The sequence below is a fragment of the Lepisma saccharinum genome, chromosome 8 (genome assembly GCF_977018435.1).
Source record: "Lepisma saccharinum chromosome 8, izLepSacc3.1, whole genome shotgun sequence".
Lineage (NCBI taxonomy): Eukaryota > Metazoa > Arthropoda > Insecta > Zygentoma > Lepismatidae > Lepisma > Lepisma saccharinum.
In genome coordinates, this window is record NC_139236.1 from 43,439,258 (window position 1) to 43,459,078 (window position 19,821).

Consider the following 19,821-nt stretch of genomic DNA (forward strand, 5'->3'; position numbering starts at 1 on the left):
AATTGTTACACATGAAAATGGATGTTTTTCAGATAGGAAATATTGTGTGATCCAATGCACAGGATACCTGAAATCATGGGCTCCAGCAAAGATCGGAATCCAGGATCAAGACAGTGATGGTGACGGGGACACGTGCAACTTATCCTGCCTGGTGGCCGTTGGACGCCTCCAACCCCTTCTCTTCTCTTCAGGTCTGTCTCTTGGGGAGGGAATGAGGAAGGGAGGAAGGTTCCCAAACATCAGGACCATCGAATTCATCTCAAGGCATGCTATGGATGGGAAGTTTCTCTTCGTGGACCAAAGGTAGCTTATTTTAATACTGTGTACTTTGACTCCATTTAATATCTCATTAACCTTGTTTTTAACTAGCATTTGGGCATCTGCCTTGCCTTGTAATTGAGGGGTTGTGAGATTCATTCTGATGTGAGGTCGGCGGTCCATACAAATGAGTTAGATGATGTAGAGTAGTTAAATCATTTTCCTTCTTGAAGTAAATTGAATGTAAAGTTGTGACTTCCTATCGACCGTAAAGGAACAGGCCATTGGTGAGAGAAATCACCATATGATCTGCTTATGCTCTTCCAGTGATGACGCCTGCTGCCATCTGAAATAGACGAAATTTTGTGTTTGATTTACCCCCAATGTAAGATGATCGATTTCAGCCTTTACACCACCTTTGCTTAGGTTTAGTAACATAACATAACTGAACATACTTCCAGAAACTTGGAAGTTTGGAACTCTGAGAAAGGACCAGTCTGCAAAGATTCTCCTGGCAGATATAGTTAATGCTATGAAAAATCATTACAATGAAATGCTAATGATGAGCTCACAGCCTAATGATAGTGATAAAGCTAATGGTGGACACAGATAACTACCGATGACTAAACAAGGATTCTGCACCCAATTCTGAAGTAAAAGTTCCCAGCACCATCAACAAGTTCAGAAAGAACATGGCAAACTCAAAAAGAAAGGCTGTAATGTCACACCACATAATCTACATGGATTACTAAAAATACGCAAACCAGAAACATCCCTTTTTCTGATAGCTCTCTAAGCTTCCCAATACATGCACTTGCTACTCGTACATCAAAAACTCTGAACACTTTGTATCACTAACTCAACAAATGGAAATAGACAATAGTGACAAACTTGTGAGTAGAAAGCCTCTTCTCAACTGTCCCCACAGATGAAGCACACTAACAGTGATCAAAGATGACTTCAAAAATATAATACGCAACAGATCTGAACAATACTCACGGTTGAAGCCATCATAGAGTTACTGTCCATCTGCATGAAGATGACATACTTCCAAACCAGAAAAGTTCATACAAGAAGAATTGTGAATGCAGGCGACCATAAAGAAGAGAATGTGGTGCCCTTTTGGAGAGGAGTGCTACCTCCATTTGGTGCAAGGTGCATAAATCTTAATTTTAAACCTCAGCTAGAATATCTACAGGGTAGGGTTCTTTGTAGACAACGAAACCAGACAGGATACCTTCCAATGGAGAAGTTTAAACGTATATATTATTCAAACACAGGGTACATGGAATCAGAATATTTACATGATACATAAGCTACATTCTTCTGTAATTTTCATTCACAGTCAATTTTCATCTCAATATGCTTTTTATTATTTCTTTTCTCGATTTGAATATTCTTCTATATGGACTTCCTTCTTAATGGACGATCTGGATATGGACTTCCTTCTTAGTGGATGATCTGGATCTGGACTTCCTTCTTAATGTAGTCTGGATCTGGACTTCCTTCTTAATGTACAGTCTGAATCTGGACTTCCTTCTTAATGGATGATCTGCCGGACCCTGTGGCCGAGTGGTTAGCACATCACGCTGCGATGCCAAGGGTCCCGGGTTCGAATCCTGCTCGGGCTTGGTTGTGAATGTCCATTCATCAATTTCATCATTTCATCACTCATCCCCATCTTCGCAAATTAGCCAAGAGGCACAAAACGCGAAGTAAAATAAACTAAATCAATCAATCAAATTAATGGACAATCTGGATCTGGACTTCCTTCTTAATGGACGATCTGGATCTGGACTTCCTTCTTAGTGGACGATCTGGATCTAGACTTCCTTCTTCGTAGATGGTTTGGATATGGACTTTCTTGTTAATTTCCTTGTATTTCCGCTTTTTCTACGATTTGGGGATTGCTTTATCCTTCTTACAGCTTTTTCCCTTAGGCTTTGGGAACTATACTAATTTCCTCCCCTTTGGCTGCAATTGGGACGTGCCAACACTATGTCCAACCTAAGGTGTTGGGCTACTTAATGCCAAATGACTGACAGGTGCAACCAAAAGTGCTGTGGGGCGTCGACTGGAATGCACCACCACTGGGTAAACAAAAATTCCACTATTGGAAAGCTAAATCAAATCAGACAGATTCAAGACATGTTCAAAGACACAAATTTGTAGCAGTGCTTTGACTTCTTTAGTTTTCTGATCAATTTACATATGATCACTAGTTTGATTTATATACATTAATTTATTTCTTTTATATTTATTCTTTGTCTTCTTATAATATATTCTATTGTTTTTCATCTTTCCAATTTGCTTCGTTCTTATTTATAAAGTTATTCACATATATTATGCTAATTCTTAATCTTGCATGCCTGGTGCTGCCATCTCTATTCCTCTTTGGCAAACAATTTACATTACTTGGTCCTATTGGGTACATAACAGGAGGATGGATGAAGACGAGCAGCACACACACAAATGTGTAATAGATAAGTCAAATATAGCCGAACATGCATGGAATGAATCACATAGAATTCAGTGGAACATCATAAGAGTACTACACAAAGAACCAAATTGGAAACTGAGGAAATTCAAAGAAGCAGACTACATAGGAATGGCCTAAAATCCTGCATTCCAATGTAGAATTCAAGCAAATATGGTCCTCTTTCTCAGAAAATCGAAATAGTTGCATTGCATAAGTGGAGCAGAATTTCCAGGAGCACCGTGGAGCAGTTGGTTAGTGCACTGGATTTGTAGTAAAATCACAGGTTGAAGGTTCAATCCTCACCACGAGGAAAAAGATAGTTGTTCACCCAAAGACGAGAAGAGGTGGTCTCTCAAAATGCAGTATTAGAATAAGTATAGTTTAAAGCACTAGACGATGGATAATGTTTAATTAACATTGCATGACAATAAACAATCATTGTCAGTAACATTCAGAGAATTTTTCATGTAGTGCGCAGGTTTACTAATTTTTCAGTACTGATTGTTCCCGGATCACAAGGCCCCCCCCCAAACCCTCTCATTTTATTATGAACTGCTGTTTTATGTTAGTTTATTCGTTTTTATCCGAGTCTTTAAATGATAAAATTAGTTTACTTCAAAATATTGAAGAACCACAAAATTTTTAAAACAAGTTTCATGCCTTGTTTTAACATAATTCGTCTAAATAATTACTTTGTTATGTTTTTCTGGTACACATTTTTAGCCACAAATAGTTCTAATAAATTGTTCTATTCTTCCACAGAGCAACCTTAGTTCTTGGATTCCTCCCGCAAGAACTTCTAGGCAGCAGTATGTATGAATACTATCATCATGATGATATTCAACACCTTGCGGAGTCTCATAAAGCAGCTCTTCAGACTACTGACAGAATAGCTACACAGGTAACTAATCAACTATTTCTATAGTTACGAAGCTAATAATACATAAGAAATGTCCCTATATTTAAGAAAACTGTGTTTTTTCATGATGAATTGCTTGGGCTTTTAACCACTGTAGTTGGCCTTTTTATGTATACAGGGTGGACATTAAAGCATACATTTTTTTTTATTTCTCATAGCGACAGGGTATGAGAACAAATGTTACATTGGATGAAAGAAGAACTGTGAAAGATTTTTTTTAAACATACCCGCAAACTTGTACCTTCCCTCACTGGTGACTCCCGCTGAAGCATTCTGTGTGCTCGAGTTTACAAAGTGCGATTTGGTGGTTACTGTGCAGTGGGCCTTCCGCTGACAATTTGGAACAGAATATGTTTATGTGCCACCACTACTGACCTATCTGCCTGAATTGAGAAATCAGATTGTTCCAGCCATTCAGTCTATTGCATCAAACATGCTGATACAAGGGTGGCAGGAAATGGACTTCTGATTGATGTATGCCGTGTCACCAAGGGATTGTACATTGAACACTTGTAATGTAAGTTGCACAAACTTGGACAGTTCTTATTTCATTCATCGTAACATTTGTTGTTCTACCCCATTGCTACGAGTAATAAGAAAAATGTTGAAACTGGTATATTGTTTTATGTACACCCTATATATCACCGTGGCCATGGTGACTCAGTCGGTAACACGTCTGACTACCATGCTAAAGGTCCCAGGTTTGATCCCTGGCCGGTTCAAATCCTGGAACTTTTCTAACGATGGAAGCAGCCCCGGTGCCCACCCAGCGTCGAATAACATGGGTACCTGGGGGAAACCCTGGGGGGTAAAGGTGGTCAGGGGCGTGATGCTGATCACATCACCCCCACTCACGACCGGATCAAGAAAGTGTGGGGCGTTACCCCCACACCCCCTATATGCCTTCATGGCGTAGTGCTATGCACAGGGGAGCACTTTACCTTTACCTATATATCAACTCATTTTATGTCAATTAATGTATTGTGTTACGTGGCCATATGTAGGTGGTCCCTGAACACAGGGTTGGGTTTGGGGAAAGCATTCAATATCAGTGATAGTGTGTGGAATGATTATTTGGTGGTGGTCGAGACTCCATCCTGTCTAGAATTCTTGGCAGACAGTCCCTGCTTTGATGGTGTGAAACAGAATGTAAAACGGGCAGCAAATTGAAGTGAAATTAGTGTACTACTAGACAGAGTGGAGCTTCAGCTACCACTAATAATCCTCCCAAACATTACCACTCATATTGACTGCTTACCCTAAACGAATCCTATGTTCAGTGACTGCCTATATATGAGCACATAGCACAATACACTACCCTGAAGATAAAGTCAGAACAAGTCTCTTAAGTGTGTATGTATTTTTTTTTTTTAAGAAAAGTAGAAAGAAGGAAAAAGAAACTAGTGGTTAAAGTCCAAACAATTCATCATGAATCAACCATCACTGATCGCTTACATTAGTTACATGGTTTTCGTCATGCATGTTGTGTCGTCGTGACATCTGAAGTGAAAAATTCCAATGGTTTGGATTACCTGGTACCTATTGTCTCCATAAGATCAATCAAAGCGCCACTTATATAATGTTTAAAATAACTAAAAAATGCTAAAAAAAAATTAGATGTACATTGGTACAGTATCTTTTTATGTTGATGTTGCAAGGTATTCCAGTAATGTAGCATTTTCTTTCCCTTTTTTTCTGTGTTGCTGTTTGCTTGATGTGAGAAAATCTGTTTCCAGTCTTTGCAATGATTCTAAACACATGACAATTGTTGTTTTGTAATTCATATTTTTTTAAAAAATGTATCTAACAGTTCTTCCCTTTTCACTGCCTTCAGATCTATAGGTTCCGAAGTAAGGAAGGTTCCTTCGTACGTCTTCAGAGCGAATGGAAGTCTTTTAGAAATCCTTGGACCAAAGATTTTGAATATTTGATTGCCAAAAACTCAGTTATATTGTAAGTATTGTTTACAAGTCAGCACTTGGTAACATTAAAATTTTAGTGATAACTAGTTTGAACATAGCAAACAAATCAGCAGATTTTGATAAGACTTTATTCCTCACTATTCCTCACAATATATTAGTATTAGATTCAGTTCTTGCTGGAAGCAACGTTTGAAGCTTGTATGATATCAGTGTAGATTAAAGAAAGTGTTACATTACATTTTCTGTTGCAGATGGAGTATTAAATTTGAGGTAAAGATGTATTATAGTCAGGTTTATATATTACTCAACTAAACTCTAACTTAAATTAACAAGTGAAATTTTTTCTGGAGTTTATTCCAATATTGTTGCCTATGAACTGTAGTTCAACAGGATTCTCATGTTTGTTTTCTTTTTGTGTTTTGTTTAGTTGTGACAGCAGTTAAGTCCAGCAAAGTTGCTGATATTGTTTATAAATTGTCCTGATTTTTCAAACCTGAAACATTATATTTCAATGTAATATATGGGCAGTGGTAAAAAATAGCTGTATCTTGAACTTAAAAAAAATCTTTGTCAGATTTATCAAAAGTTAAAACGGATTAATTAACTGAAAGAAAATTTACAACTAGTTACATACATGCTATGTGGAAGAAACAAGAAGATATGCCTAATTGTGGATTATTTAACTTCTGTTGTGTAGAATGTTCATATGGTATTCACATCATTCTAAAAGATTTATTCATGATGGGCACTGTAAATGCAGTTTTAGTATTGCACAGGTGATGTTCTGTATTTCTGCGTAGCAAATTTATGGTTATGTCATGTGGGACGACGGTGGGAGTGCATCACTGCTTTCTTTGTTCCCTCATAGTGGTAGTTCCAAATTCTGGAGATGTCCCAGACCCAGTAACATTTGTTAATGAAAGCAGTGGTCCTTCAAAAGTAACCAGAAAACCAATTAAAATTGCAAGTATGGAACGTTACTTGTACAATATTAAAAGTTTTAGTTGTAACTGAAGAAAATGTACTTGCAAATTAAAAGGAAGCAATTACATTTTTAATCTCAATGTATAGTCATGTTGTTATTTGGCTTTTAAGAGTAATGTTTACCTTCCAGGTCAGATATTCGAGTTGTGGAAAGTAGTGCTGTGAGATCAGAGGGGCCATCTCAATCCCAAGACAACTTCGACTTCTTCTCTCATTGTAAGTTATACAGCTAGATCTGCTATTTAATAGTCATAAAAAAGTTGCTTTTTCGGTGTCACGATTAAATCCTCCGACTTTGAATAACCTGCACAAAGATTGTAAGTGTAACTCTTAGGGAGAATTCACACTGAAGTGACAGGTGACAATGTCACTCGAGAATGAACCAATCAGCAGCAACACTTCACACCTTAGTGCAATGACAGGCTTGCACAAGCCTGCATTCGATTGATGCAATCCTCAAGCAACATATATCACTTGTCGCTTCAGTGTGAATTCTCCCTTATATTCTAATGGTTGTACCAATACAAATTCAAATATTAATGTACCAGAATAGTTAATAGAACTAGCTTAGACATAAGTAATGTATAAAAATGTAAATGTTATTGCCAAAATTAATTACTGAGTGCCTAATTGTTAATTTATTTTTGTTTATAACCCTTGAGAAAGAATAATTTCTATTGTTCCGTCCTTTTGTGTTTTATATTTCCAAAGCCTGTACAAAGCCAACTTGTAATTTATTAGTATGTACAGTCACAACAAAATTGCTGTTGTCAATGACTTAATTGAAAAAAATGCTGAATTACAAATTACACCCTACCCCGAAAATGATGTTGCATTGTGTATTGCCTCTTCATTTGTACCATTATCTGACTTGCCTGACAAAAATGAATGTAAGTTATAGGACTTTTCGTAGGGAGTTGTAATTACGGCTGATTGATGGGTGCTCTATTGGTATCAGTTAATATACCCATGTCGGTGTATTAGTTTATATGTAAAATTGTTGATACTTTTATACCAATTTGATACATTTATTAATATATTATAATTTGGCACAAAAATTGCCATTTTGTTACAATTTTTATGAATATGAAGGCATAATTCATATTTGTTGCTTTTGTAAAAAGAAGTCTAAATACACAGTTTCATTTTCTAATTCTAAACCTATCAAATATGTTAATTAGTCAATAAATAGTTCAGATTCTTCACTGAATATTTACAATTTTGTAATGGATTGAATATTGGTCATCAAAAATAAATTTTAAATCAGGATTGGCAAAAATATATGTACGTATATATTTCTCAGCATACTACACTTTTAGGAACGTATCTACACGTCTCACAAATGTTACAACTTATTTGTGTTACATATTCTCTTTTACAGCAAACGGCATACTAGGAAGCCGAGAAATGCAGCGTCTCATAAGCTCTCATGTAGAGGCTAGCAAAATAGGACAACAAATAGCTGATGAAGTTCTGGATGCTCAAAGACGAGGAGACTCATCAAATGGAAGCACTCCTTCACCTGGGTTGGATACTGTATTGGGGACAACAGCAGAAAGACCCATTGTCAATAATTTAGTAAGTATTCCAATAGGATTATACCGATTATGCAGAAGCTGAATTGTGCAGTCAATTTGTAAATAAAATAGGTTTGCACATAGGATTACATAAATTTGCCATTTTCAACATAGACTACTTGTTCATCTAGTGCTGAGTAAGTGCCTGAATACCTCTAGGAAAATAGTCTTTGTGTGTACAATATCTCTTGCCATGTGGAAATCTTTACACACACTTGTCTATGAATTAGCATCATTGTCAGACTCTTCTACTTGTAAATTTGCTGGAGTTGTAGGCATGCATTATTGCAATATTGAATTTGTTTCATGCACAAGAGAAAAAAATTATAGTTCTGAGGTTTCCAGAGGACATGAACCCCCTTCCCTCCTCTCTTTGCTGGTGCAAATGAACTTTAAAATGACAAAATTACATTTTACCAGCTCATTTGGCCAGTGTTGCCACATCATGAATGTTTTGTAAATAATGGAAATTTTAGCTGTGAACAATCTGAAAACATTTTCACTTGACCCAACCTCATAAAAACAAACAGTTATAAGTAGATTTCAGAGTTAATCTGCAAAGTATCATTTTTGGAAGAAAAAAAAAATATAGAAACAAAATATGAATGCCCCTTCCTCTCCCCCAATTATTATTCTTAAGCCCGGTTTACATTGGTCAAATAATCATGTGAGTTGTCCTGTTCAAACTACTCTTCTCATGTAAACAGTTGTGAGAATTGGTCAAGTAATCATGTGAGTTGTCCTGTGCAAATTACTCTTCTCATGTAAACAGTTGTGAGAATTATGGGACAAGTACCGGCTTGAGCAGTTGCCTTCTGATCAGTTGACTTACTTCCTCCCCCATCAATTTTTTAAACTTGTTTATGTATACATTGCACTTGGGAAATGCAAATTGTTTTGCTGCAGTAGAATACAGTGATGATAAGGATAGATCTCTGAGCCTGACACCATAAAGTTTGTGGGATTGTAACAAGAACAAGTGTGTTATTGGAAAACACATTGGGAAACAAAGAAATGAAAGAAGTCATGTCAAGGGGAAATAAAGGTTTTGGATATAAATAACAAATAATAATCTGTGACGTAACAGCCCATGAAGGTCAGGGCTTACCTATCAACTGCTGATTTCATTCCCATGTGCAGGATGATGTGTGGTCAGCTTGACGAATCCACAGTCATCATTGTAGGTTTCCATGACTGGCTTACACTTAGTGATTAGTAGCTCCTTATTTCCTCACAATGGTGGGTGGCCACCGGTCTCATACACTGGCCGAAATCTCGGGGAAAAGGTTGTTATGCTTCCCCCAGGAGACTCGAACCAGTGCATGTCTCATAACCTGAGCCCAAAGCCCGACGCCTTAGACTGTATGGCCACAATGTGGGACAAAGGGTTTGGATAGGTGAAATAAAGCTAAAAGAAGTACTCTACAGGTATACTCTACAAAATATTGAATAACTGACTTTTTGTTTTGTTTATTGTTCGAAATGCTGATGTACAAAGGTTGGTCAAAAAGTAATGCACAACCCACTGTAGCTCAGAAATGGTAAGGACTAGGGAAATTAAATTTTGTAGGTAGAAGCATTGGTCCTTTGGTCCTTTGGAAATGTCACTCAATGTATGATCCATGAGCTTCACTGCACTGCAGCCATCTTTGTTTCCATGACACGAATGCACGTTCGTAAAACTCTTTAGGTTGGTCTTTACACCACTTTTTTACACACGCAATGTGCTCGTTGTCATCTCCAAACTGTTTCCCACGCAGATGAGCCTTCAGTTGTCCAAACAGATAGAAATCCGATGATGCTAGGTCAGGACTGTATGGGGGTTGTGGCATCCCAGTTGGCCAATCTTCTGAACTGTCATGAGTGCAGCATGCGTTTGTGCGTTATCGTGATGCAAATTGATGTCCGTTGCACGTAACTCTGGCCTCTTTGTTCAAACAATAACGTTCTTTGTTAATTGTCATTCCACTTTCAAGAAAGTCTTATGAAAATCACCCCACTGTGATCCCAAAAGAATGTTGCCATTATTTGTTGTGTGACCTGGCAAGTCGCGGCTTCTGTTGCCACGGAGATCCAGAATGCCTCCATTCCATAGACTGCCTTTTGCTCTCTGGATCGTAATGAAACATCCAGGTTGCATCACATGTGATGATGCCATGAAAGCATTGTGGACAATCCCCGGAGAAACTTTGCAGAAGATCATCACACGTGGTGTAATGACCAACCTAAAGAGTTTTACGAACGTGCATTCGTGTCATGGAAACAAAGATGGTTGCAGTGCAGTGAAGCACATGGATCATACATTGAGTGACATTTCCAAAGGACTAATGCTTCTACCTACAAAATTTCATTTCTCTAGTCCTGACCATTTCTGAGCTACAGTGGATTGTGCGTTACTTTTTGACCGATTTTTGTACAATAGAAATCTAGTGGAGTTTCCACTTAAGTTAGATCCTCGATAATTTTACACCCGATTTAGTTCTATAAAAGCATATTAAGACCTGTCTGCATACTTAGCTCAGAGGTGAAGCATCCGATCATCGGGAGATGTGGGGATGACCAAGCAAGATAATAAAAATATTGCATTTTAAATAGTTTAGAGAAGAAGTAAAAATAATAAGTCAGAATATTCTCATATTTGTGCGAAATAAGCCAAGCGACAGCATGAAATACGCAAGTGATTTGCTAATCTTAGCGCATCGAAATGAGGGCCCCTCGCGCCGAACCCTCCCGTCAAGTTTCCTATTGAAGGCAATGGTGTTAGAAGCCTCATCTCATCGCAGAAGTGGTGCGAATCCCTCTGCCGGTGCCGAGAACAGCTGAACGCTTCCGAAGAGGCAGACCTGGGTCATAACAGGCCTTTTTTTAAGTCCCCATTCCCGTGTTTACAGCCACGGCAGGGTTTCTCTGGAACCATCAAGATTATTAGCATGTCCAGTGGTGTGCTCAAGGAGGGGTTGGTGAGGGTCATAATCCCTCGTGACAGGCAGGAAAAGATGGCAAAATGAGTAATTGAGGAATGACTACGTAAAAATGTCACGCTTCGCCACTGACTTAGCTGTAAAGTAATTTACTGCAGGTGTTTTTAGATTTAAAAAAATCTATCTGGAACCATTTCAGGAGGGGGTCAAAGTCAATTTTGATGGTGTTAGAGGGCTGGTGGGCTGATAGATGAATCATTTTCCATTTGATAATCTGATACCTGAATGTATGGTTGATATCACATTACAATGGTTCTTAAGTATGTAAAATAATTGACTTTTCATTGCTGGTTAATGATGGTAATTGCAATGCTAACATGATTTTGAAAATTGTGACAAATGTATGAATTTTGTTTATAAAGTTATGTACTTTGTGTACATGTCTATTCAAGACAAAATTGTGGTAAATTAGAAACTTAAATATTGACAAAATCGAGGTCTGTAAAAATATGCCATTGACATATTTTATAATGAAAAATATTTCAGAGTATTTATGTTTTATTTTTCCAGCCTCAGATCTCAACAAGCGACACTGTCGAAAGTCAGCATGGTGGAGGCATTGTCCAGCGACCAAACCATAACAACAACATGACCACAAATTTCAATAATGTTAGAAACAATGCCCAACTGTCTAATGCAGTTAATGATACAGGTAAGGTTGATACAACTATATTTAAACATTTTTCTTGTATGTGCGCATTGCATTGTAGAACTCTTCTTCCAATTTACCGGGTGCTAAAAATATATTTCAACAGTAGTCACTCTAATACATTATCTTACATACATACACCCACACAGCTTTAAACCTTCTGAAACTCTCCCAGTTTGATTTGAAGTAAAGGGTGGAGAAACTATATTTTAGTGATAAAATACAGATATAAAATTTGTACAAATACCGATAATTTACTGGCCCAAAATTAGATGGCAAACATTGCATGAAGAGCTATTTTTAAGTAATGTAAGCAGGTGACATCATTGGATTTTGCCTAAGAAAAAAAAGGCATGTTTAGAATTTTACTTTTCAAGTATCCACCTACATTAATTATACTTTGGTATCCACAAATGCAATAACAAAGATGGAAGATTTGTGCACTCAGTTTGTGACTATTATACTGATAAACAGATATGTGTATTTCAGCTGATATTGTACTAAATGCTTCCTCCATTCCAAAATATGGTATAGAAACAAGTTCAACATGTAGGATTATTGTGCATGCACAGATGATTTGAATGTTGCCCTGTGCTAATATGTACAATATTGAAAGGTGCATCTATTGTGGCAATGTGACTGTTGTTAGCATACTGTGGGGAATCAAACCAATTTACATAGCTGATTAGGGATGGGAATCAAGTGGTCACCAGTAGTGACCTTTCCAGGAGGGGATTTATAAAATTTGGGCCCTTAGACTGTCCTTTAGGCCCTACCGACATTATTATTATTATTAACCACTTTTTTATGGTACTTCACTTCCACTAATTGCATGTTCTGTAGTAATAACACTTGTAAACTTTAAAATATACACACATCTGATCAAAAATTATATCCCTCCACTTGACTTTAAATTGTTGGCATCCAATATGTTTATATTTGTTTCTTTGAGGAACAATTGTTTATGTTCAAACACTGTTAAGTGACCTCTGAAAATAGTGTTATGATGTAAGAAGTTATTTGAACACTAGAAACTCCTATCATTTCAGTGTCTCATTTTTGTATGCCCCCTTTGGACTTGCAGCCCCTACGCTATAGCCTAGGATAGCCTAGTGGCAAATTTCCCCTCCCAAGGACCTTCCAGTACAAGCCCAAGAACCAGCAACTGGGCCAAATTTAAGTCGATGGTTGTAAGCTCAACAGTTGATACTTGGGTGTCACAATGTCACTGTGTCCTGCTCCAAATGAAGTTGTATAGACCATATTTTGCAGATATATATATATACACTATATTTTGAAACAAAATGAGTAATTTCTGTGCCTTATTTTGGAATATGTAGGGTATTTATACCATATATTGGAACAACATAAATTATATGTTTTTACTTCATATTTTGAACCAGAGGGAGTATATTTTAAAATATTTTGACACTGTTGAATTCTGAATACTCTTAAAGTGTCGGTATGAATTGAATTGTTTTAAGTCCACTTTATGCACAGAAAGGCTAATCAGGACTGGACCTACAGTTTAAAGTGGAATCCTAACCACTATGTGCCTCCACCGGGTATTGAACCCAAGACCTCGTGACAAGGCAACGACGCTACCACCAGCCATCAGAGAGGCCCAAGTGTCAGTATGAGTTAAACCCTATTTTTTATCAATACATTTTGTATATATCCACATCAATGCAAGTGGATATCTGGCACAGTTGATGTCATCAAACATATTTGAGTGAAACTCCAGTTCTGCCAGCTTATAAATGGCTGTTACATAGTGGTTTTCATAGTATTAAGACTTTACGAGAGGATGAAAAGCAAGTAATAAAATTGAAGAACAGTCAAATGCATGCACTGGTAGACTTTTTTAAAAAGTTTATCTATTTTTTCTTTTGAGTTTGCCATATTTTACACTGGATTTTCATCTTTAGGCTAATTGTGATGATAAGATGAATTATGCAGGGCACCCAGTGACGATATTGTGAGTCTAATCGACCTGTTTAGTGCTTGGTCACCAAGATGTCTACTAAAAGTTAAAATAAGCACCAGATGTAAAATTTTGAGGAGGCCACCTAAATGTTAAGTTTTTAAAAGTGAGAATATGTAAATGTCAGTGCTGTGCAGGGTGGCAAGTTTTTTTGCTATTTTTCCTTTCAAATCCAAACCATACTTTAATGATTTGTCCTTGACCTTGACACAGCATAATCCAATTCAAGATATATTGGTCATCAACTTAATTAGGCAGAAAGTGAATAATCCAGGTCTTCTAGATACTCCTAATTCATCTTTATGTCATATGTATTACTCCATCGACACTCGCAAGTAGCAGATCTCAAGACAAGATGAGGTTTCTCTCAAAAGTTCACCATACTATATTTTCACCTGCTATATTTTATGATAATGGTCATACACAAGTTGTTTCGTACCTCACCCATCCAAAAAAAAATGCAACATTTAGGATCTATCTACTCTTAAGGAAATATAAGGAGACACTCATCAACAGTTTGTTTAAGCTCACTTTATAAGCAAATAGGCTAATCAGGACTTGACCTACCACCTTAAGGTTGGATCGAAAGCACTAAAATGTAACCCTACTGAGAATTCGACCCAGACTCCTTGACAAGATAATACCAGGGAAGCCACAGTGAAATAATGATCAATTATAGCCCCACCCTTTGGCCAAGGATTCATCTAACATCACTTTACCTTCTGTGTAGATGCTGTTGCTTCTGCATATATTACATTATTACTTGGATGGATCAGAAAAAAAGGTTACAACAACAAATAAAAAAAACACAGTATGACCTGGTATGAATTGATGATATATTCTAAGAAGGCCACATGGGACACATCACTTTTCCATGTAATCACCAAGGCAATTGAGACATTTATCAGACCTCTGGACCAACTTGTTGATGCCGTCTTGGTAGAAATGATGTCCCTGCTCACTGAACCACTTTCTGGCAGCTGGCTGGACGTCATCGTCGGACGAGAACCGTATTCCAGACAAGTGTGCTTTCAGCTGGGATAAAGGAAAAAAGTCACTAAGGGGGGCCAAGTCCAGGATATATGGAGGGTGGTTCCACACTTCCCACCTGAAACGTTGCAGCAAACTGTTGAGTCTGGCAGGGCATGTGGGCTCTTGCATTGTCATGAAACAAGATGACACCCTCACTCAACGTGCCTGGTCGTTAGTATGTCAAATGACCTACACCATTTTGCAACATGTTGTCTACTGATAACACTCTCACCATTCACTTCAACGAGTTGACTATGAATATCCATCCGCTGCTGGAACAATCCTCTCCCACAAAAAGCGTATGACACTTTGCACTTCCACGGCAGGCAAATTCTGCAAGCGGTTCGCCATTGCATCAGCTACTACGCCATGACGGCAAACATAAAGTTGTCGAAACTCGCCATGCATATATGACGCCATCTGTTGCATCTTCAGGTAAATCGATTACTTACCTCCTATTTCATGCATTCACAGAATGCTTGTTGTAAATTTTTTTTCTGGTCCATTCATGTAGAGCTTATTTTCCATCTCTTATCTACAGTTACTTCCAGATCTAAATGCAATTTACATACATCAAAAGATATTCAATTTTCCACAATTCTTAGATTTTTCAAATACATAGCTATATCAACACAAAATTCAAATGATTAAAGATATTCTTATTAAAATAAATCTGAAGAGCTCAATTTGCTGATAGAATAATGTGACTTATAAATAATAAAACTTTTTTCATGTGTATAATTCAATAATTCCATATGGGATCGTCACAATCCCTGTTGTTAAATAATTCCTCTCAATACAGAGCCGAGGAGGACAACATAGGTTCTGCTACCCCAGGGAGAAACATCAGAAATGTCTTTACATGATCACAAAGTGTATATGCTAAATTCAGGTGGCTAATTCGTGAAAAGAACAACATAATATAGTGAAAATAAAGCAAGTAAAAGGAAGTACCTGGGAATGTAAATCTGAGTCTATATTGTTTTTCCATGGTCTTCCTCAGTCACTTGATATGAATGCTGTGATGGTACCTTGAACAAAAGCCACTTGCACATCCTTTGTCCTCTCACTTCCTGTCATGCTTACCCTAACGGTGCTAGTTCACCTAGACATGATAAAGTTGACCTTCACCCTTGATCCTAAACCAGCAAATTAACAAAGCAGTGTTGTGTTACGAGTATTTAACAACATTCACTCCATACTTGAGCTGTTTGTATGTGATCAAATGAATCATGAACAAGTCGTTGAATTGAACACTAAAATCGACACTTGAAAGGTGTTGAACAGTGTTGCTATTGGAACTCTTGAATGGTCTGAAATCGCACATGTACGCGATTAAAGAAAAAATGGATAAGTTCACATTTTACCAAAATGTGTAAGTGTATACAGCACGAAAAGAAATAGACTAGGGATTAGTCGTAACAAAAATAATAATTTTATTTCCAAAGGAAACTCGAAAGAAGTGTGTATTTTCCCAATATTAATAGTCTAAATGTAATCCGAGATACCAGAAAAACAATGCAAACACAACAAAATAATTTTATAAAAATCTCATTTCCACAGATATACAGATAGTTGTTTTTCATTGTGTTTATCTAAACTTCAATTTAAGATCAACAAAAGTATTATGTTTTTCGGTTTGTTGTTGAATATATTTTATCATCACATTACTCACTCCTGTAGAAATAAATATGTCATTCTTTTTTGTAAATAAATACAGACAAGAATGTTCCACTGCTCCTCCTATTCTTTCTCGCAAGTCGCAAACACGTGTTTACACTTTCTGCGTTGCTTTCTTTTCACCACATAATAGAAATAAAAAAAACCTTCTGTACCATATTGCTTCTTTCCGAAAATCGCTTTCAATAGCATGTGTTCCGATTGGTTGACAGTCAGGCTTGGTTGGTGTTATTTAGAACCGTTCCTAAATAGAAATTCTTGGACCTAACCTTGCATCCGAGAAAAATGACGTGGTCTCTGATTTCATTTCCTTTTAAGCATTCAATTCAGTGACTTGTTCTGAGTCATTTGATCGTGTATAAACAGCTTTAGAAATGATAACTGTTGTGTAAACATTATCTTCGCCAGTAGGAGGTCAACCAGACGATGAAGTGATAAGCATGATAAGTGGAGGTACGTTGCCCGAGTCACCCAACCAGAATGTCCCAAGCGATGGGAATGATGAGGCTGCAATGGCTGTCATAATGAGTTTGCTGGAGGCAGATGCTGGACTTGGGGGTCCAGTGGACTTTTCTGGATTACCATGGCCCCTACCGTGATTGGAGTTGCTTTCACAGTTTGATATAGTACAAAAAAATTGTGCCAGTGTGTGCTTGGCACTACAATGAAACTACACTTTTTTCAGCCCAGAGTTTCAAACATTTTTTGTTGTGGAATAGTACAAAGGTGTTCTGTGCCAGTGTTTCGTAAATTAAATGAGACAAAATAGTGATATACTTGCCCACGGCCCACAATCTTCTTTGTAGCAGAGACTATAGTTGAAGATTATTGGTGCTCCTTGCACAAAACCTCAGTGGATTTAAAAACAATGTCAGGACAAGCAAAGAGCTTATGCCATAAAGTGAGAGAACTATCGTTCCTAGTGCCTGTATATAAGATGTATATTCTTGTAGACCCAGTTATTTACACACAACATCGTTTGAGCAGCTTCAGAAGATACGGCTTCTACGCTGAAGCCTTTGTTGAGCATAATGACAATAAATATTTTGATATATATTGGTGAAATCTTAAGATTTTTCTTAAGTGATTACATGTATGTGAGAATTAATAGATGTGATAACATGCAGAGTGCATCATGTATAAAAATATTTTGTGAATTATATACTTTTTTGTCATGTTAACATTATGGGAACATTGAATGTGCTTGTAAAACAAATTTCACAATGCAAATTCCTTATTTATATGACATTGTGAAATGTGTGTATGTATGTATGTATGTATGTGTGTGTGTGTGTGAACTGGGTGAATGCTTATCCTTTACAAGACAGACATCTCAGTGTGCCATGAATGGATGTTTCAGAAATAATCTCATATTCATGAAATACATGATATATTACAATAAAAACTATATTTTGCTCAGAAAAACCTGGATTTGCAATATATGAGGGTTGTAAATAAAAATAGTGGCAACATATGTAATACAATGATTTTATTGAACTCGCATGCAAAATTCCATTCCTCCAACCTTTTGCAAAATGTGTGGGAGCTGTTAAATGCCGTCAGCGAAGTGATTACTGTTGATCACCGCAATGGAGCACCACTGCTCAGAGCACTGATGGAATATTGGAAAATCCTGATGGTTCTTTCAACAGTGGAAACCACAGACTATCATGTCAGGAAAATACCGAAGATGTTCCAAGACCTCCCAATGCTGCCTGTGCAACAAGATGGTCACTGCTTCTGTCGCAGGAGAAAAAAAAAAACATTGAGCAACTATCCAATACCGCTGCACATTGTTGCCGCAGGCTTTATGTAAGCCTCGATGACATTCCTTGCATTTTTGCCATGGGGCTGCTGGATTTTCATCCATCCATCCATGCTCTACAGTTGGGTACATGCTTTAGGGTGGTACACAGCATGCTATGTTCGCTTCAACTGCATATGTACACATAAGCACTATGTGCATCACCCACTTTTAGCACTCCACGTATCGATATGGGGTCCAACTGATAACACATGCTCGGTGTTATCGCCTCTTCCCAAGTGTGTTGCCACTTTTAATTTACAACCCATGTAGTTACAAAGTAACATGGATATATATGATAGTGTTTTGTTGAAAAAACAATTGGTGTAAGAACAGATTTTCTTCGACCTACATCATTGGAACAGGTATGTAAAAACATCACACTTAAGGAGTTGAAATGTGAGTATGTGATTATGTATAAAGGGGTATACCAATATGGAATATTTTCTGATACTGCCAATGAAAATGCCAATACAACTTCCTGGTGGTAGAAAACATAATATGCCTTTCTACCACTCTGTAAACCATTTTACTATCAGCAATAAATTAGAGTGAAGGTACCAGTAATGCTCAATACTTGGAAACACTGCTCATGATTAAGTAAATTTGACATTTCATAAGACAAATCATTAAGGAAGTGTTCAAGAGTGTATAAATGACCAATTGAAACAGAATAAAAAAAAATGTGTGGTGTTGATCCTTGATAAGGAAAAATGTCCATTAGTAGGAACTGAAGCTTTAGGGGGATTTCAAACCGAAGCGACAAGAGGCACACATTGCTTGAAAACCAGCCATGCCCAATGAATGTTTTGCTTTAGACTGAAGGGACCTGTACCGCGTGTTCCTTCGGTGTGAAACCTCCATGTCTCTTGTCGCTTTGGTCTGAAAGCTCCCTTACAACTCAAACAAGATTCTCCAGTGATGAGCCAAGTGCAATTGGATCTGGCTGATCACATAACATCTGTTTGACTATCCACCAGCTCTGTATGGAGCATGGTTACAAAGAACTTTGTGTGTATCTTAAGTCAATTTTTGCCCATTAAGCCTATATTACACACACAACCTTGCAGCACAAACACACATCACGTGTCCAGGTACTGAACGAATGAGTAAGTAGAGAACAGCATACTACCCTGAGGGCAGAGATAGAATCAGTCTTCGAAACGTAGGTATACAAACATTTATAACAGTGGTTAAAAGCTAAAAATTCAACATGAATGAAGCACCACTGATCACCTACAAAGAAAAATTTGCCTTGTTTATATTTTCTTATTTATCGGTGAACATTTCAGAAACAAATATGAAGAAAAGATTGTAGTACACTATGACATAGATATTCATTCCACCATGTAGCACAACAGCAATGGAAATATTATATAATGAAAACTTGAAGTGCAGATACATTTGATACAGATTCAACATATTGAAGGCTGATCCAATACCATTTTGAACCAATAATCGTGTCTATATCAAATTCTTGAAAATTAAGTGATTCAAAATATTGATTAACCCTCAGTCATCATGTACCACGCGTGGCACTCAGTGCCGCCCT

The 19,821-nt window shown here is 37.3% G+C and overlaps 1 protein-coding gene across 5 annotated transcripts in view; it reads left to right on the plus strand.

Annotated features, from left to right (window-relative positions):
* Positions 1 to 17,900, plus strand: part of cyc (basic helix-loop-helix ARNT-like protein cyc) — a 241,675-nt gene extending 223,775 nt beyond the window's left edge. For 3 of the 5 annotated variants that reach the window (XM_083126560.1, XM_083126561.1, XM_083126562.1), the window contains 7 exons: positions 33 to 303; positions 3,500 to 3,638; positions 5,491 to 5,609; positions 6,693 to 6,778; positions 7,944 to 8,140; positions 11,631 to 11,772; positions 16,874 to 17,900. In XM_083126560.1, coding sequence (XP_082982686.1) covers positions 33 to 303; positions 3,500 to 3,638; positions 5,491 to 5,609; positions 6,693 to 6,778; positions 7,944 to 8,140; positions 11,631 to 11,772; positions 16,874 to 17,064 — 1,145 coding nt within the window. In that variant the 3' untranslated portion in view covers positions 17,065 to 17,900. Of the gene's footprint in view, positions 1 to 32; positions 304 to 3,499; positions 3,639 to 5,490; positions 5,614 to 6,692; positions 6,779 to 7,943; positions 8,141 to 11,630; positions 11,773 to 16,873 lie in introns of those variants that run through there. The other 2 variants (XM_083126563.1, XM_083126564.1) reach the window with 2 other exon arrangements.
* The last annotated feature ends 1,921 nt before the right edge of the window (positions 17,901 to 19,821 follow it).